The 21,255-nt window shown below is 44.5% G+C and overlaps 1 protein-coding gene across 8 annotated transcripts in view; it reads right to left on the bottom strand.

The window, feature by feature from the left end:
- Nucleotides 1-16,830, bottom strand: part of MTM1 (myotubularin 1) — a 39,631-nt gene extending 22,801 nt beyond the window's left edge. For 2 of the 8 annotated variants that reach the window (XM_077307721.1, XM_077307723.1), the window contains exons 1-6: nt 16,717-16,747; nt 7,807-7,891; nt 7,484-7,556; nt 4,492-4,586; nt 2,522-2,632; nt 1,565-1,666 (exon numbers count right to left, since the gene is read on the bottom strand). In XM_077307721.1, coding sequence (XP_077163836.1) covers nt 1,565-1,666; nt 2,522-2,632; nt 4,492-4,586; nt 7,484-7,556; nt 7,807-7,869 — 444 coding nt within the window. In that variant the 5' untranslated portion in view covers nt 7,870-7,891; nt 16,717-16,747. Of the gene's footprint in view, nt 1-1,564; nt 1,667-2,521; nt 2,633-3,859; nt 3,987-4,491; nt 4,587-7,483; nt 7,557-7,806; nt 7,892-16,609 lie in introns of those variants that run through there. The other 6 variants (XM_077307722.1, XM_077307724.1, XM_077307725.1 and 3 more) reach the window with 6 other exon arrangements.
- Nucleotides 16,831-21,255: the final 4,425 nt, after the last annotated feature.

The following is a 21,255-nucleotide window of genomic DNA, read 5'->3' as shown; positions in this document are numbered from 1 at the left end:
GAGTTGTTTCTTACATGCCACTTTTCTCTACCCGAAGGAGGCTCAAAGCGGCTTACAGTCGCCTTCCCATTCCTCTCCCCACAACAGACACCCTGTGAGGTGGGTGAGTCTGAGAGAGCGCTGATATCACTGCCCAGTCAGAACAGTTTTATCAGTGCCGTGGCAAGCCCAAGGTCACCCAGCTGGCTGCATGTGGGGGAGTGCAGAGTCGAACCCGGCATGCCAGATTAGAAGTCCACACTCCTAACCACTACACCAAACTGGCTCTACACCAAACTAGCTGCATACATGCTCACGTAAAGCCCCTCCCATTCCCACCCCCTCTAGGCCCATCATTTGGCATTTTGGGAGGGGGGGGGAGAAACAGGTTGACGTGACCATATATGAATATATCACCCAATAAATGTTTAACAAATTTAAAAAATATATAAAACATTAATTCCCACCCATTCAGGAAACCCTTCAAAGACTATCAAGAAACACCAAGGTTTCATGAAACCCTGGTTGAGAAAGCCTGGTCATTTCCAACAGCATTTCGACATGCACTGTCAACAACAGGTAAACACATAGCACAGGCTTTCTCAAGCCGCATTTCATGAAACCCTGGAGTTTTTTTGAAGGCTCTGGAGGGGTTACTTGAATGGGTGGGAATTGATTAATTTTTTAATATATTTTTTAAATGTGTTAAACATTCATTGGGCGATATGACTGTGACCATATATATCAATGTTGATCCGTCCCCCACAATGGGCAATAATGGGCCTGGAAGGGGTGGGAGGGCGAGGGGCCCTGGGTGGGCACATATACAGCAATGCTTAATGCCACTTCTGGGGTTTCTTGAAGCCTGAAGTATGTTTCAGGGGTTTCTTAATGGTAAACACGTTGAGAAAGGCTGATCTAACTATTGTGAAGGCTTGATAGTTCAGTGCACTTTTAGCATCTAGGGTAGCCTTTCTCCCAACCCAGAAGTGGTGCAATTGCACAGAATATGGTTGGGAAGCATAGCTGTGTACACGCCCATCCAGGGACCCTCCCCTTCCCACCCCCTCCAGGCTATTTGGGGGATCGACATAACCATATATGGTCATATCATCTGATAAACGTATAATCTGATAAAAATTAACTCCCATACATTCAGGAAACTCTCCTAGAGCCATTAAGAAAAAGCTATCAAGTCTACATGTTGCAAAGGAAGATATACTCAATTCTCAGCTCTAAAAAAAATCTCTAGCTTGCATATCAAAACTGAAGCAAAACAGAAAATAATGTTGAAATGGATTAAGAAAAAACATTCTTCTCGGATGGGAGACATAAAAGACCACAAATGTTTTAGTCTAAAACAGTGAATTCTGATGTATTAGGTCCATGATGTAATATTAATATTTCAATGATTCTTGACTGTGATTTCCACTGAATTCACCAGGATTTATTTCTGAGTAAATGCAATTAAGAGTAAGTGATAAGTCTCAGGGAGATCATAGTTATTCGTCCAAGCAGTGAGCTAGACATCAGTTAGCTTTTGTTCTTTTAAAACAGAGAGATATACAGCAAAAAACCACCTTACCAAGTTATGTGACTGTGGAAAAGCATATTTGGTCAAGACTTCAAATATATCTCTCCTGCTATGACCTTCTTGTTTCAATGCAAAGCGTAAATTTCTCATATCCTAAAATTTTAAACCACAGAGTTAAAATCAGCAAACTGATCCATAAATCAATTATCTAAGTAAATTTGGAATATATGAAGGACTAAACTGACTGATGTTAAACTGATATATTCTCCTTTTACTACTCTGTGCAGCAGGTCAAAAGCAAAAATGTACTTTGCATATGAAATCCGGATGGTGTGTAGCTCCTAGCAACTCACTCCGCCAGGAACCTGGGCATGATTCTGGATGCTTCCCTTACAATGGAAGCCCAGGTCACAAAGGTAGCACGGCTGGCATTTTATCATCTCTGCCAAGCCAAACTCCTAGCGCTCTATCTGGCCCCGGAACACCTAGCCACAGTGATCCATGTGACGGTCACCTCTAGAATGGACTTCTGCAACTCGCTCTATGCAGGCCTACCCTTACCCTTGATCCGGAAACTATAACTGGTGAAGAACACCGCGTCCAGGATCCTCACTAAGACATCATGGAGATCCCACATCTGGCCTGTACTTTAACAACTCAGTTGGCTCCCAGGTGAATTCCGGATTAAGTTTAAGGTTTTGGTCATCACCTTCAAGTCTGGGCCCAGTGTATTTGAGAGAACGCCTCCCTGCCTATGCCCCCAGAAGAGCTCTACGCTCTGTCACCTCCAACTGGCTGCAGATCCCTGGCCCTAAAGAGGCACATCAGGTCTCGACAAGGACCAGGACCTTTTCAGTCTCAGCCCCCACCTGGTGGAACGAGCTCCCCGAAGGGATCAAGGCCCTGCCTGAACTTCCCTTCTATCTGCTTGTGCTTTCTTTATCTATTGTACAGATCATCCTCTGCAACACAGCATATTTTTCTAGAAAGTATTATTTTAAATCTTACCTTACAAGTAATATCTAATCCATATGAGTTTTCCCCTCTACTTGAAGCTCCTCCCATTTTCTCAATCCTGGAAATTACACCCAAAGGAACATCCAACACCACAGCAGGATCCTAAATAGGCAATAGATAAAGTGACTTCTAAAAATTCACATTTCTACATTTTTGAGAAAAAAACATATTTCTTTGAAATTTTGCCCTGCAACATGCACATTATGATAAATTTAATGGAAACTGGCTCCCTGTTATAAAGAGTAGGCTTCACAATCACATAAATAATTATTTGCATATGCAGAAAATATAGTGCTTGAAAAAGTGGCATTTCAACATTTGGGTTTGTGGTACAATTTCACATCTGTACATTTATAGAATAGTTGCTAGAAAAATACCTCACTCCTATACCTCAAATCTCATACTTTCCAACCAGCCGTTTAAGATCTGTCTCTCAACTCTTAACTCTCTGAGGCCCAAACTTCAGAGGTGACGTAGATGGCAACCAGAGACAGGAATTGTTTGTAGTGAGATTTGGCCTTTGGAATGCCACGCCCACCCCCCCCCCAGCCCCCCACGCCCACCCCCCCAGAGCCGTGCCTGGAAACTACTTTGCCTTCTTCCAGGCTCCAAGCCGAAATACATCTTTTTACTCAGGCTTTTAGTGAGGGATTTTTATCTTATTAGCTTTATAATGCCTTGCTCTTGTTTAGTGGACAGGTTTTTATGCTGCTTGTGTTTTTTTTTTTACTGTAAGCCACATTAAGCAGGACTCTAAAGAGGTAGCACAGAAATAAATAAAATAAATATATCATGAGGCAACACTCTATTAACACCTCGAAACAGAGTTCCCCAAGGTGGCGCCCATTTGTGCCGTGGCACCTACTGATACCTTCTCTGGTTCCCCTCCAGTGTTTTTAGGAAGTGGGTGGGGCCAGGTAGGGCTTTTGCCCAGCAAGAATGATTGTTGTGTGGGGGGGGAATTAAATGTTGCTTTGGCAGCAGCTACCACCACAGCACAAGAATCTACAATGCGTTGCTGGGGTTAAGCTATGGCAACCATTTTGCGGCAGCCAGCCTTTCTGGTTCTGTACCCACCATACTATGTCAGGATTACGAATATGCACACAGGCTCCAAAGGTTTGGGGATCTCTACTTTAAAATGTAGCTTCTGCAGCAGAAAGAAGCAGCCCAGGGGGGTGCTTTTATAATGGAATATATGCCAGTAAAGGTCTTCCGATTCCGAATAGGATTGTAGTCTACTGCGTTGATCATTCTAGTTATTATTCTGTTTCTACTACATTGTTTTCAACCTTTGCAATTTCATTTACTACCATTTTTATAGTATACCTTGCCTTACGTGGCTTGCTGTTCACATTGTCTTAATTCTGTACTACTGCATTGTGTATTAGATGTCTTTTACTGTACGGGTGCATTACTTCTGTAACCTGCCTTCAGTCTTGGCAAGAAAGGCGGCCTATAAATATAAAGTAAATAAAATAATATCCCCAACACAATTCAAGCGAAATGTTTATTTTTCATTCAAATTGTTTTCTGTGTTGCCCTTGGCATTCACCAAAGGCGAAGGTCAACTGAATCAATACTCCACGGAATTTTAAAGGAAACCACTTACAAGAGGTAGAGTTTAGAATTTCTGCCCAAAGGACATGAGATACCCGGTAAGTGGAAAAACACTTAGAAATCCCACTACCTTGCCTCGTCCTTACTGCCATTCCCATCACATGATGCAAATTATACTTTTTACAAGGCGATATTATTGATTTGTAACAACTGGACTGATAGGAAGTTTTGATGATGGTGGTTTTAACCGATACTGGTTTTAGGATGTGGTTAAGAACAGAGTTACAGGTTGGTCACTGGCTGGCAGCTGGGTTTTTATTACAAGTATATGCTCATAGTTTTAGTATACGCCACCCAATTATTTCCATCACAGGTACAGCATGCTACTAGAGAGTACTTACCGATTCCACGCTTCTCAAGTACAGCCTATAATTTGTTATGTACACTCTTCCTTTAATAGGGCCGTTAAATGGACACATATAAATGACTTCCTTGTCTGTGGAAGAAACCACAGTTGTACATTTAAGATGACCAAGTACATTCAGTAGAGCTTTTCCATCTTAAGAAATAAGTGGCAAGCAACTGCCTTCAATAGAAATAAACAACAGAACAAGAGAATCACTTATAATGCCGGAAGGCATTAATGCCCTGTCAATTTAAGTACAGAACTGAAGGCATAAAGCAGAGACCCACACAAACAGTTTCATGTGCCCAACACAGAGCTTTGTATAGGTGTTTCCTGCATAGCAGCCCCTACCCTTGGTAAAAAGGTAAAGGTATCCCCTGTGCAAGCACTGGGTCATGTCTGACCCTTGGAGTGACGCCCTCCAGCGTTTTTATGGCAGACTCAATACGGGGTGGTTTGCCAGTGCCTTCCCCAGTCATTACCGTTTACCCCCCAGCAAGCTGGGTCCTCATTTTACCAACCTCGGAAGGATGGAAGGCTGAGTCAACCTTGAGCCAGCTGCTGGGATCAAACTCCCAACCTCATGGACATCGCTTCAGACAGCATTTCTGCTGCTTTCCACTCTGTGCCACAAGAGGCTCCTTCCTACCCTTGGTACAACATGGCAAACTACCTTAAAATTCAATGGACTGTCAAAAGTGGAACCTGCAAATTAATTTTTCAAAAATCACAGGAATATTCCAAGTTCCTTGGTGCCTCTAAAGCAGTTCTTGGGCCACCAGCCTATTTTCATTTGCCTTTTAAAATTTCCTTGCTTGCACTCCCATATAAGAATGATAGGAACCTCTCTTACATTCATTTCACCAAAGAATGCTCATAAGCTTTAAAGCAGTGTCAGGTGATAAAATTACAAGATTGAAAAAGTCATCTGGCTGACAGAGCTTCCTTAGCACCCAATGTAAGCCCATGCATATAATTACAGGGTTAAAAACCAGCCTAGCAATCATTTCCTCTTATTTGGGAACTCCGTGTTGGTCTGTAAGGGATGCTACAGATCTCTTAAGAGAATTCTTAACCCTCCCACTAAAGTTGGGTGGAATTCATATAAACATGTAATTAAAATATAAGCATACTTTTCAACAGAAGCAATTCAAGCATATAGTTAAAAATCAAGGGATCCATGCACATACCCTGACATAGTATTCCACTGATTATATCGGCACTGAACAGAAACTTCGTTTGGTTTGATTCGGGTGAGTGGCTGTGTTGGTCTACAGAACAAAATCTGAGTTCAATGGAACCATTAAGACCAACAAAGTTTTATTCAAGGTGTGAGCTTTCATGTGCAGGCACACTTTGGCTGTGGAAGTGCATATGCACACAAAAGCTCACACCTTGAATAAATCTTTGTCGGTCTTAAAGGTGTAATTCAGCGGTTCTCAACCACCACTGTTCCGTGACCCCTCCGATAGGGGCGGCAGCGGCATGTGTGCTCACATGTGTACGTGCGCGCTCTCGCGGCAGTAGGGGTCGTGGAGTGCGGGTGGCCAGAGTGGCGGCAGCATGGCACTGGCCTCCCCCGCACTCCTCGGTGAGCTCTGAGGCGGCGTGGAGGAGGCCAGCGCCATGCTGCCACAACCCTCCAGGAAAGGCCAAATGACTCCTCGGGGGGGGGGGTCGCAACCTCCGGGTTGAGAACTGCTGGTGTAATTGGACTCAAAATTTGTTCCTTTAGTTTTGATCAAATTCACTTTGGTTTATGTGCCACATACCTGATTTTTACATTTAATTTTATTCATGAACAAGGCAGGATCATTTGTAAACATGGGGGGGGGGGTACATTCCACATCAAACTGAAAACCCATTCATGAAATATTCCAGTCTTTAAATTGGAACTAGTCATCCCACTGCTTTTCCAGTTATTGTATTTAGCTATTTATACCCTGCCTTCTCCCCAATAGAAAGTGGCTTACAACATTTTCCCTTCTTCTAGTTCATTCTACAAAGAACCCTAAGAGGTGAATTAGGCTGAGAGGGCAACTAGCCCAAGGTCACTCTGCAAGCTTCCACTGCAAAGTGGGGTCTTCCAGAATCTTTCTGACAATAAAGCCATTATGTCAAGTTGGTTCTCATTAACAGAAGGAAGTCCAACTTAGTCAAAGACAGCTGAAATTTCCAATCTATAATAGCCTGTCCAATTGCCTACTCTAGACAATTATTATATTTATAGACCGCCCCTCCCTGCAAGCGGACTCAGGGTGGTTTGCAACATAATTAAAACATTCAATCAGATCACATTTTATTATGCTTATATCTACATCTACAAATAACAACATCACCACTGAACAAAAAAGCATCATAAAACACATACAGAAATAACACAAACATCACAATCGCAACCTAAAATTTGACTTCCCTCCCAGCTTACCCAACTAAACAAGTGAACCTTCCTCCCACGCTAAGAGAAATTAGTTAGAATTATCTACTGCTTCATTTTCTTTGTTTTGTAAAATTTTCTTCATATAGTGTCCACTGTTCATAATATTTAATCAGATTTTAAAACATCCTACAGTTAAAAGTCCTAGCCCAAGCCCCCTCCTGCCCCATATACAGAATAGGTTTTGTCAAGTAATTCTATTTAGCCCTTACTTGTGTCTTCCATAGATCTGATACCATCATCACAGCAGAAGTACTACAAAATACTGCTCATACCCATCTCCTACCTGAAATACATCACACTCCCTCAAAAGTGGAAATAATTTTTATGGCTCTTTTGCTCATGTTGAAAGCGGTTGCATAAGATCATACCAGCTTCTTTGTCAGTGGAAAGCTCTTAACATTCTTTATACTAGAATTCCTTCTGCTTTTAAGATGTGGGAGCACTCATGTGTAACATCCCCTTCTGCCATCCAAGGTGTAAACTTTCACCTTGGACATTTGAGCTGGCTCCTGGAAGTTCTGGTTAGGTTCTTTAGTCATCTTTTTACCTGTAACTCTCATTTCCCCTGGTATTCGAGGTATTTCTTCAGTGTGTTCCCAGTTAGTTCCATCTTTCATCGGCTAAAGGAGAAATAATGATAGCAAAACATGAACTCCTACTACAATGTACAGTTTGGCAAAATCACAAATATGTAACCATCAAACTCCTATTAGAACCAGGAGTCAAGAAGTTACATGGGCTTGTAGCATAGCTTCATTCTACATCTGGGACTCAGCTTAAAAGAATGAATGGCAAAATTAAAGACATTACTAACTCAGATTCTCCAGTACAAAACTATGACTACTTATTTTTAGTATAAGACATACTAACCTTTTTAATTGAGGAGTTCTCCAAAGAGCTTGAATTACACCTAGGTGTAGAGGATGAGGCCATACTGGAGCAGGGGAGGGATCTGCTAAGAAATCAGGAACAGAGAATAACCCAACAGCAACATAATACAGAGTATAATACAACCATATGAGCAATTAAGACAACAGTGATCTTCCAGCAGCATGAAGCATCCAGATTTTGAGGTTTCAGGGCCCCCAGGATAGAATGTATCGCTATCCTGACCCCAACCAAACACCTGATGGAAGAGTTCCATCTTGCAGGCCCTGCGGAACTGAGTTAGTTTCATCAGGGCCCTCAGGTCTTCCGGGAGCCCATTCTACCAGGCAGGGATGAAGACCAAAAAGGCCAAAAAGGCACTAGTCGAGGCCATGCAGACTTCTCTTGGGATGGGGGCAACCAGTCCATTGGTGTTAGTAGAGAGAAGAGCTCTCTGGGGAGCATAGGCAGACAGGCAGTCCCTCATAAAAGCTGGACCCAGACTGCATATGGTCTTAAAGGTCAAAACCAATATCTTGAACCAGATTCAACCGGCAACCAGTGCAGCTGCCTGAGCACAGGCTGAATGTGGGCTCTCCCAAGATATCCTGTGGCAAGGTGCTCCAGGGACAGATAGATAATTGAGAGAACCCTAATGCTGCCATGGCCAACTTCAGGTCGAAGCCAAGTCCTAGGGATGATGAATCAGCATGAACGTTGGAGTCAATGCCTGGGGGATCAAAAGCCTGGGGGAATGCAATACCCAGGCAGTCACTGCCTCCAGTAAGCTCAGCAGGGCAGCTGGTGGTACACCAATCAGATGGCCAAGCCCTCGAATGCATCCCAACTAGGACCAACACACCCAATCCCCAAAATCAACGGCACCAGAAGAGCCCTGAAAGTGAAACCCACCCAGACCAAGATTGCCACCCCTCCCCCCAACCAAGATCTGGGACTGATGAAAGACCAGAAACCTGGGAGGGGCAAGTTCTTTCAGGGCGATAGTTTTGCCCTCCCTGACATGCCAGGTCAACCTCATGTTCAGCAAAATAACTTCACAGAGTTCAGGTTTTGTTGTTGATTGACCTGGCATTGCGCAACATCAGTGTCAGAGCTAGGTTAACTACCCTACCCTCCACTCTAGCATTTCTAGGGAGTTTACTCATTATAGTCACAGAACTGGAAAGCTTCTAAAGATTTCACAAGTTTTTATCCTACATTTATATATGGAAAATAAATTAGAATATCAAAGGTAATCTGCCTGAAGAGGTTGATTCAGGAGCAAAGGAGCATGTTCAATTCCTCATGAAGAGCCAGCCCCAACAGAGACCAGGAAAAGAGTCACAGGCCACAACAGGTGAGAGTTCTAGGTCTTCTCCCCTGCCAACCCCACGAAGCTCAGGAAACACTTCACAGGCCCCCACAGGTGAGAGTTTTAGGTCTGCTCCCAAGGGTACAAAGAAACAGGTACTAGTAATTCCCTGGGGATTCTCTGCTAAGAGGCATAGAGGCCGAAGTGTCTAGACCAGACTTGTTGTCTCGAGGGGTCTGCTGCCTACCTGGTGCACACATCAACGAAGATGCGTGCACAGAAGGGCTGGACAGGCTTATCAGGCTCACAGATCATTAGCCCTTCCTTCTCATCCATGTAGGAACAAATAATACTGTCCAGCAGAACATGGAACAATTTAAGAAAGACTTTGTGGATCTTGGGGGAAAGGTAAAAGACCTGGGAGCACAGGTTGTGTTTTCATCAGTCCTTCCTGTGAGTGGCCGAGGAATAGGAAGAGAGAGAAAAAATATGCAAGTAAATGACTGGCTACGTCAATGGTGTCAACGGGAACAGTTTGGATTTCTGGATCATGGTAACGATGTCAATATGAGAGGTTATTATCAGGAGATGGCGCGCACCTCACAAGGGATGGAAAAATTATTTTTGGGAGAACCCTTGCACACCTGGTGAAGAGGGCTTTAAACTAAACACAAAGAGGGAGCGAGATGTAAATTCAGAATCTGGTGTGATGGCAAGAACTGAAGATGAGAAGATTGCAAATCTACAGAGAATGTTACATAAGCAGGGAACTACTAGCTTACAAGGAAGTACAAAAACCAAAACCATGAGGCACACCAAGGATGGATTACGATGTCTCTACACTAATGCACACAGTATGGGAAACAAGCAGGAGGAACTAGTAGTCCTAATAGAGGCTATGACCTAATAGGAATCACAGAAACTTGGTGGGATAATACTCACAACTGGAATACTAGAATCAAGGCGTATAATCTATTCAAAAGTGATAGACAAGAAAAGAAAGGGGGAGGTATAGCAATTTATGTTAAGAATCTTTATACTTGTGAAGAAATACAGGTACCCATGAAAGTTCAGTTGAGTGTATTTGAGTAAATATAAAAGGAGTAGGAAATTAGAGTAGTATTCTTGTGGGGGTCTGCTATAGACCACCAAGCCAGTCAGAGGACTTGAATGAGATACTGCAAGACCAAATTACACAATTTTCAAAAAAGGGGGAAACAGTGGTTATGGGTGACTTCAATTACCCAGATATCTGTTGGAGGACCAACTCTGCTAAAAATACAAACTCTGTTAAATTCTTAACTTGTCTTGCCAACAGCTTCATTTCCCAGAAAGTAGAGAGGGGAACCAGGGGCTCTGCCATTTTAGACTTGATTCTGAAGAATAATAAAATAATAATTTAGGAAATGGAAGGAAGCAGCCTGGCTGCATTAGCTGTGTTGCAGGTGAGCTTGGTTGGGGAATGTTTTTTGGGGGAATGCAAGTGGGAGGCGGGTTGGTTTCTAGGGGGAGTGGATGGAGAGGGGAGAAAGGTCTTCCTCTCCCCATAACAGACACAATGTGAGGGAGGTGGGGCTGAGAGAGCTCTCCAGTTTAGAAGCCACCATTCCTTAACTGTTGTCAGGGGCTGGCAGGGGCCCATGAGGGAACTGTAGTACATGGACATCTGGAGAGCCACTGTTTGGCCACCCCTGCCCTAGAATAACCATGAGGAAACTGAGGCAAGGATGCACCCCAAAATAATCTTGGGACAGACTTCATCCTCATTTACCACAAAGCCATGGGCCATTCCCCACATGGTCCTGAGAGGCACCCTGGCCCCTCCATGCCGCATCCTCCCACCCATCCTCCTCCCCGTGAAGTTTCTAAACAAGGAGGATGGGTCGCAAATGGAAATGCAGGTGTGTGTTGACTTGGGCTGTTCCACTTTGGTAATAAAGCCCTGGGAGTGGGGAAAGTTCCCCTGGATAAACCCATAATAATGCAGCAAGTAGACAAGAGCCCCATTGGGAGGGAAAGTGATCACTGAAGCAACTGCCGATCTACTCATGAACATAGGGTCTTTATCCCTAGTTACCAAATAAGATGCTGTAGCACAGATTGTGAGAGTTGATCCTGGAAAGCTGCCAGATATGATACTGCGGCAGAATCCAAAATGGTACTTTATAAGTGTCTCAAAATAGCTGAAGCTCTCTAATTATTGAACAGTAGTCACAGCGATTTCATATTTAACCTACAGATATCTATTGTCTGAACTGGTAGCATCCAGCTGCAAGTCCCTATTAATAATATTTGGGGCTCCAGCCCACCATCTCACAAAATGCATTTTATTACACAAACTAGTCATGAAAAAATAAATCATGTGTGATTACTTTTTCAGCTGCTGGTTTATTCTTGCTAGGCTCCGCCATAACCTATCACCCTTATGTGCTGGCAAAGAGCTTGCTGATGGTAGTTTGTTCATCTAGCTGTAATTTTAATCTAAATGTTTCTAGTTGTGGCAAGCTTCTCTGAACAGAGGTTATTCTGGCAAAGGGAGAGATAAATATTTGAATTATTGAGTTTTCTCTTTCCCATGGATGTTAAAATGTTAAAATAACAAAATACCCCCAAAACCTATTCACTAATGTTTTTGCCCTGATAAATAAAACATGATGCTCACAGGAAGCTCCACAGAGACATCAAGACCTATTGATTTTTACTGATCTAGACGAATAGTTATCAGTACCCCAATTTCACAAAATCCTTTCCATTATAGCCTGTCTGAAGAATTTTCCAAGAGATCAAGGCATATTAGGTATGAGGCCTATTGGTATCCAACCAATGTAACCTGAGACGTCACCTTAGATAGAGCATATACACACATCCATCCTTTCCATGGCAATATATTATAAGAAGATCAGTAGTGCCAGTGGAATGGCTGGAGAACACATGGTAATGGCAGCCTGGTAAAAGCTAGGAAGGTTTGAAGCTGGTCATTGCTTAGAGCAGGGGTAGTCAACCTGTGGTCCTCCAGATGTCCATGGACTACAATTCCCATGAGGGCCTGCCAATGTTTGCTGGCAGGGACTCATTGGAATTGTAGTCCACGAACATCTGGAGGACCACAGGACTACCCCTGGCTTAGAGGGGAGGCCAGACTCTACCACACGATGAGTTTCATGATGAAGGAAAGGCAGGATATAAATGTAATCAATAAACAGCGGCATCTTTTTAAGATGCTTGCTGGTCACTGCTGCTATTTCCAGTTAATCAAAAAAGGAAACCTGTCATCTGACAAGTGTTCAAGGGTAATCAGAAGTAATCAAAATGGGGTCCCAGGTAAAACATTTGTTTTCAACAGGAAACCTTCCTCAGTGATTACTTCTTCAATTATGGCAAAGCATTGAGCAAAGCATGACTATCTGTCTTAGAGTATAACTTAGGCTAACTGCTCTCAATATACTGGGGTTCACTCACGTGCAAACCCCAGCTATTTCCAGTGAAGCAACCTCTGCGTTTCCAGGGAATCAAAGTCACTGATAGAGGTCAACAGCAAACTAAAGAGTGGATTACAAAATCAGGAAATGAAAGTGCTGACTACAAAGACCAACCAGTGAGAAAGAGGAGCTCCTAGAAAGGAGGGACAGGATATGGGGAACCTGTGTGCTCTGCAACACAGAGGGACTCCAAGACAATATCCTGCGATCACAAACAGAACAAGAAGTTGATCCTGAACAAGCCAAACTTTATTATTTATTTATCTATTAGATTGAATGCTGGCAGGGGCTCATGGGAATTGTAGTCCATGGACATCTGGAGGACCACAGGTTGACTACCCCTGAATAAAGCACCTTTCAAAAAGCTTTTCTGCTCCTAAAGGCAAAAGAAGTATGTGAAGACTGCTCTATTTACTTCACCAATTCGTCTGCATCATTTTAGCATGACAGTGCACTAATGCCTCCAAAAAAACAATTCACTTTGGGACCTTGAGCCAGGAGCTGAATGACCTGAGGTACAACATCTAACTGCACATTCACTCTGCTGGGAATGGCTGCAGCTCTCTTAAGTCTCTGTGTAATTCCTACAAACCTTTTTGCTCAGAAATCATAGGATGCAGAGATGTCAAATAGCCTGAGGTAGGTAAACAAATGCTTCCTCTTTCAGCTTCAGATCCTATCAGCAGCTGCCTTTGTCAGAATCAGTACAAGCACACCAAGGCCGTGCATTTTAATGCTCCAGTTACTGTAGGGCTTGCATTATCTCAGTTCACATTTCTTGGATTCTCGCTGTACACTGAAGCTGAAACTAAACTGACAGCAAGAAAAGAAAAAAAGGAAGCCCTCTCCAGATTCCTACAACTAGCCTTTTTCAGACGGAGGATGGGTGTTAACATTCTTCAGAAAAACAAAACGAAATCAGAGTCCAGTCGCACCCTTAAGACCCACAAAGATTTATTAAAGGCTTGAGTTTTTGGGTGTAAGCACTCTTCCTCAGACTATGAACTACCATCATGACAGTCTGAGCAAGAGTGCTTGCACTTGAAAGGTCACACCTTGAATAAATCTTTGTTGGTCGTAAATGTTCCACTGGGCTCTGATTTTGTGTTGTTGTGCTGCTTCAGACCAACACGGCCACCCACTTGAATCTATTCTTCAGAAGAGTCACTACGTCTCTTAACATTTCTAAGAAAATGCCTGCTCAGACTAGCTGGCTCAGACCAGATGGCAATGTCACAGCAGTCCTGGGGAGTTCTTCATCCTGGACTGGAAAATCTAGCTCAAAAATGGGGTTCTGTGCTTGTTTGTTTCCACTGGAACCCTCTGAACTGCTTTGGTTCTGTCCATAGCCCAGATTCAGTTGAAAAGCCTCCAGTCCACCAAGCTACACTGTTCTTCTCAAGGCAACAGCGACACAGGTGCAATTCCTCTTCAACTACAGCTGACTTCCAAGCCACCATTTAGGAATCACTGTCAATACCTGCTGTTCTTCCACTAATAATAACAAAGCCTTCATTTCTACAAACATTTTAGCTGCAAGAACAAGCCAATGATCTGCCTTTGAGAGCGACATTAAGACAGTTGCTATACAACTGAATCCTGGAGAGAAAGTAAGCGGGTCCACAGTTTCCATAAGGAATGGGTAAATGGTTTGCTGGCAGCATTTGCAAGCAGGGGCTCATGGGAATTGTAGTCCATGGACATCTGGAGGACCACAGGTTGACTACCCCTAAGAAATCTAGGTATTTCTAAAATGATAGAAATAAACTACTATCAAGGTAACAAATATACTTATAGCTTGGACTGGGCCCCAGTAAAGTACACCCATTCCCCACCTCATACTAAGGCCCTACACACAAAACCCTGCATACACACACACAGAGGCTTGGGATGGGTGAAAAGAACATCTTAAGGTTCAAAAAACGTATATGGGGGAATCATGTTGTGTCCATATTAGATAGGTGGCACAGGCATTCAGGGAAAGCTACATTTTAGGTACTAGAAGATGCTGACATGTTCTGTGGGCAAAATTGGCATGACACAGAACTGAACAAGGGGGGGGTGTCTAGGGTTGCTATTCTTAGCCAATGGAATATGTGCAGATATGCATGACAGAGTTGGGTATGGGCACAGGAATGTAATAAAACAAATGACAAGAATGCCCACTGGAAACACTGGGAGATGTCTGAGAGCCCACTGGATATACTGGAAGCCATGAATGTCAATTGCTTTGCATGGGTTCCACTAAACCACACACAAAAGTTGCAACAAAGATGTTGTATGGATTTTCAAGGCCTAGAGTGACTGCCTGCACAGTGGAATGATGGTCTCTAGGCTGCTCAGAGCCTAGAACAAAAGTCCCCTGAATCAAATGATGGTTCCCAGGAGTGCAATAACATTGTTTTAGGACAGGAAGGACCACCCACAGAGTGGTATGATGGTTGTTGGTTTCTAAGACTGCAGTGTCATCCCCTATAATGCAATGACTTCTTCTTCCATTGTCCATTTTATTCCTCGATCCGAGCTAAATTTCTTAACTCACTGCTGTGTAAAAGAGAACTGTATTCGGATGAACGTAAGACTCAGTTTCTTTTGACATCCCAGAACCCTGATATAATTGAACCAGTTGCAAAGTTTTTATATCTTGCCATGAGAAATCGTGAATGCATTGTCCTACCCTAAAGCATGATCTTTGCCTATGTTCTCACTAGCAGTGGATCCTTTTGCACTTTCCCTTCTTATATTGTACTTTTATATGCTATTAAAGGCTTGTTGTTGTTGATAATGCAATGCCAGTTCCTGGAAGGAAAAAAAATGTTCGGTAACTGGTCTAACAAGCCGTAGGGTGGGAAAACTGATCCATGGAACAAAATAAACTGCACTGAGGATAGAATGAAAACCTCATAGTGGAATAACAGCCCCTCTAACTAGACTCAGTGCTCTGGAATAGGAATGACAGATCATAGAGTGGAATGATGGTCCCCATGGCTGATCAGTGCTCTGCAACTAGAATGACAAGCCTGGGCCCAGATAAACGGTCCCAGGACTACAATAAAAGCCTTCCGACTAGAATGACAGTCCCTAGGCGCAGAAGGAGCAATCTGAAACTGGAACAACATATGACTTCTGTTTGCTGAGGTGGTTCATTCCATTCTGAGAGAAATCATTCCAATCCCAGGGACCATCATTCCACTCTGGGGGCCATCCTTTCAGCAAGAGTACACTACCTGGTCCCATTCTTCCACTTTGGGAACTGTCATTCCAGGTCCACTTGAAGTCTCACCCCTGTTTCATTTTTGTTGCAAAATGTACTCCAATGGAGCCCATGCAAGTCAATTGGCATTCTTGGCTTTCATATTTTCCAATAAGCCTTCAAGCATCTGTCCTTGCTTCCAGCGAGCATTCTTACCACTCATTTTAGTATACCCCAAACCCAACTCCTCAGGAGCTCACTGACACACGATCCTCGGCTTCCTCAGTACATGTACCTGAAATCTGAAAATGAACTACGCTTTCTCCAGCTGAGGAATGGGGAGGATAAATACCATTTAAAGCAGGGGTAGTCAAACTGCGGCCTTCCAGATGTCCATGGACTACAATTCCCATGAGCCCCTGCCAGCGTTGGCTGTCAGGGGCTCATGGGAATTGTAGTCCATGGACATCTGGAGGGCTGCCGTTTGACTACCCCTGCTTTAAAGCATTTATACAAAGTTTAAGTAAACGGGATTTCTGTATTTAGGATTAACAACCCTACTGACAGCACAGATGCATACCTCTCTGGGGAGGGGCCAAAGGTAAAGGAACATGGTCGAGAGCCACCTGTAACCCTGATCAACTAGCTTTCTACATGCAGGGAAATTAAAAAAATAAACTAGCGGGGGGAAAGGAGTTACGTCGATCCTCCTCCCCTCTTTAAAGCAACCCAATTCAAGTCGACCACCTATCTTTGCCCCAGCCCAACCTCCCCTCTCAGGACACGGGCCCTGGAGCGGCCAGCCGACCACCCCGCACTCACCCGCCGCTGGTCGTGGTCGCTGCCGCCTTGCCGCTGCTTTCTTTTTCTTCTTCGCCCTCCTCCCCTCCCGGCCTCCGAACCTTTTTGCTCCCTCCCCCGCCCCTTACCTCAGCCTTCTTGTCACGTGACGGCAGCTGACAGGAAACAGCCGCCGCTTTCGCCGTTCAGCCGCAGAGGCTTGTTTTTTTTTTTTTCTTATGGAGAAAGCGGATGGGAAGAGAGCAGCGGTCAGAAGTATCGGGAAGCAGTGCATGCTGGGGGATGTAGTCCACGTAGCCTCAGGACGGAATTTATGGCTCACAGCACCGCGATGTTACTTGGGAGTCGTAGTCTGTCTTTTCTGGGATTTTTTGCTGACGTCAGTGGCGGAGGAGAAGAAATTAATAGGGCCGGCGAGGAATTTTGGGAAAGCAGTTTGCAGGGAGGCTGAGTTGCCCAGTATGCGTGAAAATGACGGATCACACACAGGTTACAACCATTGCGAGATGCTGTCCTTAAATGCAGTAACAGGGAAGAAAGGAAAAGCCCGATCTACAAGGATCATCCACTTTTAGAAACTGAACTCTTAACAAATGTAGCCAGCTTGGTATACTGGTTAGGAACGCAGACGTCTAATCTGGGGAGCCGGGTTTGATTCCGCACTGCCCCACATGCAGCCATCTGGGTGACCTTGGGCTCGGGACAGTACAGATTGAGCTGTTCTGACCAAGCAGTCATATCGGGGCTCTCTCAGCCTCACCCACCTCGCAGGGTGTCTGTTGTGGGGAGAGGAAAGAGGAGGCGAATGTAAGTCGCTTTGAGACTCCTTCCGGTAAAGAGAAACGGCATATAAGAACCAATTCTTTGTAGTATCGAATTGCATGTGGAAGACAGGACTCTATACTGGACCACCCCAAAAAAAAGAATACAAAAGAATACAAAATTTGCAGCCACTACAGGAGCCACAAAACGCGGATCCAAGGATCAGATCCGCATTAATTCATAAGATTTTTTACTTTGAAACTGAATCACCTTTCAGTTTCATAGGTAGCAACCCAAAAAATATGCATCCACGGTGTCATGGCCCCATAATGGGGCAAAAATGTGGTTGAAAAATAGGGATCTTCATGGGCCCTCATGATTTTTGCACTAGATCAGGGGTAGCCAACCTGTGGTCCTCCAGATGTCCATAGACTACAATTCCCATGAGCCCCTGCCAGCATTTGCAAAGATCATTTGCTGGCAGGGGCTCATGGGAATTGTACTCCATGAACATCTGGAGGACCACAGGTTGACTACCCCTGCACTAGATCATCCCACACACACCATGACATCACTTATTCTATTGATAGCCACAGCACGCACCACAAAAATCAGATTCACGCCTTCGTTACGTTCGTTGCCCTGGAACAAAAACAGCTCCAAAACACAGATCCTCACAGATCCTCAGGGATTTTGCATCTAGCAGCTCAACCTCATCTTAAGATTGCCTATGGATACACCACAAAAAATCACAGTTCCATGCCTTCATGGCCATGCTGCAGAGCAAAAACATGGTTCCCAAGCACCAATACTCATGGATCTTCAGGGTTTTGCATCCAAACTCATTCTTTTCCCTCAGCTTTCAGTTCCTATGGGTTGTAATAAAGAAGCTGTGCTCTGCAGCTTCCGTGAATACATAGATTTATTGCCCCCCTTACAAAAGTGCCCCCCCTCTGGCATTCTTCTGGGATCTTAGCTGAAACCAGGCTTTTCTGTGGGCCTGAGGCAAAAGGGGAGCACCTAAGGATAGGGGTGGGGGTGGACTTCTTGCAAAAGGAAGCCTGCGAAGCCCATCCACAACAGTGCAATGAACAAATCCCTTCAAAGTGTTTAAGGGCATGGAATCAAAAAACTGCCCTCGATCTGGCCCGCTGACTCGCCCGCCACACCTGCACTCAATTCAAGGGCCTTGCCGGCAAAGCAGGGGAGGGGCCCCTTGATCAGTGGGGCCCGTAAAACATACTAAAAGTGCTGCATGGATAAACCAGGACTGCCTGAGGGGCATTTGCAAAGCAACATTTGGGGAGCCAAGTGGGGCATGCTCTTTCCTTCTACTGCTGTTCTTCTCTCTTTCTGAAGTTCCAGGATGTGCTGACCTCAATTCCTCAGCTGCTGGCTTTGTCCTATTTAAAGTCCACTTCCCCTTCTTGCCCCTTTGCAGAACAGGCCGAATTCAAAGCTGCATAGCTGAAGGCAGCATTGCCCTGCAGTTAAATGAGCCCCTGGTCGAGGCTCAGCCAAAACAAGCAAAAATGCCAGAAATCTACACACGGGCAAGGAAGACGAATGATAACTCGAAGCAATAGTTTGCTTGCATCTGATTGGCCTCAGCTGCACTGTAAACATAGTGACATTTTCCAACTGGTCGAAAATACAGACGATACAAATTCAATATTCAGGAGATGTGGGAGGCTTGTGGCTGGTGTTTCAAGGATTCACATGAGATAGATCTGCCAACAGCTTTGGCATGACAGGAAAGTTCCCTGGGCTGGGAGACACAAAGTACCTCAAATTGCTGGCATCAGAGTCAAGCAAACAAAACCCTCTTTAAAGTGCTAGTGGATCTCTGACAAAGCCCAGCTGGAATTAATACTATTCAATTTTAAAGTGCTGCTAGACTTCTATTTTGTTTTGCTACAACAGCCCAACAAGGAAATTGACTGGAACAAGCAACCTGCATAGATCTCCCTGCCTGGTTTCCCAGCAGCTGCTGTTTAGCTCCTGTTGGAGGCAGAACTGAGACCTATTATGCACGGCTGCTGAAACGGCAGCATCGAGAACGCGGAGGAGGAAGATGCGAAGCAAACCGCTTACGCATGGGACGGAACACAACAGCGGCAAAACCCAGAGTATTCAATTATGCACGCGGCTACTCTGGAGCCGCTTCTGGTTGCGCCCTGGTCCCGGGAAGCTCCACTTTCTTCCGCATCTCGCTAACACGGCTTGACTAAAAATCCAGCCTGCAGCCCAGCATGAAACTTCCAGTGCATGAACGGTCCACGAGAAGCCAAAAGAAGCCAATCTTTTCCATCTCTGGAAAAGATAGTAAGTCTAGAAAAATTTGAAAGCAGCAGGAAAAGAGAAGACCCAATATGAGATGGATTGACTCAGCCAAGGAAGCCATGGCCCTCACTTTGCAAGACCTGAGCGAGGCTGTTAAAGATAGAACATGTTGGAGGTTATTAATTCATTGGGTTGCCATGAGCCAGAAGTCATTTGATGGAGCTTAAAACACACACAACGGTGGAGAGCCAGCTGGTTAAGAGCAGTAGTCTCTAATCTGGTGAGACAGGTTTGATTCTCCACTCCCCTAACATGCAGCCAGCTGAGTAACCTTGGGCCAGTTACAGTTCTCTTAGAAGAAGAAGAAGAAGAGTTGGTTCTTATATGCCGCTTTTCCCTACCCGAAGGAGGCTCAAAGCGGCTTACAGTCGCCTTCCCTTTCCTCTTAGGGCTGTTCTGCCAGCCCTTTCAGCCCACCTACCTTACTGAGTTGTCTGTTGTGGGGAGAGGAAGGGACAGTGATTGTAAGCCTCTTTGGGGCTCCCTTGAGTCGTGTAAAGTAGGGTATAAAAAAACTACTCTTGTTCTTTGCTATATTAGGGCCAAATCATCCGCAGAGGAGTTTTTTTTTAATTATCTGTATATTTGTATGCCAGGTTTCCAGCTCCCTGGCTCTCAGCAGGATCTCCACCCTCTCCTGTGTGATCTGGGAAACGGATTGTAACATTTTTTAATTAGACCAGAACTTCTGTGCTGTAACATAGGGAAACAGATGAGTGTCATTTGTTACACTACCATCGTGTAGTGGTTAGAGCAGGGGTAATCAAACTGCGGCCCTCCAGATGTCCATGGACTACAATGTCCATGGCTCCTGGGAATTGTAGTCCATGGACATCTGGAGGGCCGCAGTTTGACTACCCCTGGGTTAGAGCATCAGGCTGAGATGTGGAAGGCCTAGGTTCAAATGCCCCACAGTGCCATGGAGCTCGCTGAGTAACTATGGGCTGGTCACATTCCTAACGTTCTCCACAGGGGTGTTGTGAGGATAAAATGGAGGAGAGAATGCTTTAGGTCCCTGACTAGGGGAAAAGGCAAGGTACAAATGCAGGAAAATAACAAGAAGGCAGACACTTCATGGCTCAAAGCATAAGCCAACTTAAGCCCTACCCCACCGCCTGGCAATTCCCCCCTTTTATCCTGTGCATTTAGTAGAACTGCAGTGTCATGCAGAAGGAGCTGCATTTTAACACCCAGCCATTAACGTTTGCTCTGGCAAACATTTGCAGCCGTTTGCTCTGTTTGTTTTCTGGTCTCACAGGTACCTGAGAACACTCAAGTGGTCCAATACAGTGTACTTACAAGTTTTCTTCTATTAGAAGAAACAAACAGAATCACAAATGTTAACTAAAACAAAATACTGGCTTTGAAATTTACTCTCCCAAGCATGTCGTGCAGTGGGATAAAACACAGAATGCTCGTTCTATTGGACAGCCCTTTCAACTGCACTAATCCCCAAGATCAATGGGTCTTTTCAGAAGCCTGATGTATCCCCCCCAGCCTCACAAAATAGGATTCTCCCATCAATTAGCAAAGCTCTGGGCAGTCACCTCTGAGAATTATCC

The sequence above is a fragment of the Paroedura picta genome, chromosome 13, assembly GCF_049243985.1.
Source record: "Paroedura picta isolate Pp20150507F chromosome 13, Ppicta_v3.0, whole genome shotgun sequence".
Lineage (NCBI taxonomy): Eukaryota > Metazoa > Chordata > Lepidosauria > Squamata > Gekkonidae > Paroedura > Paroedura picta.
Note: the sequence above shows the minus strand (reverse complement) of the source record. Positions and strands in the feature narration are given on the sequence as shown.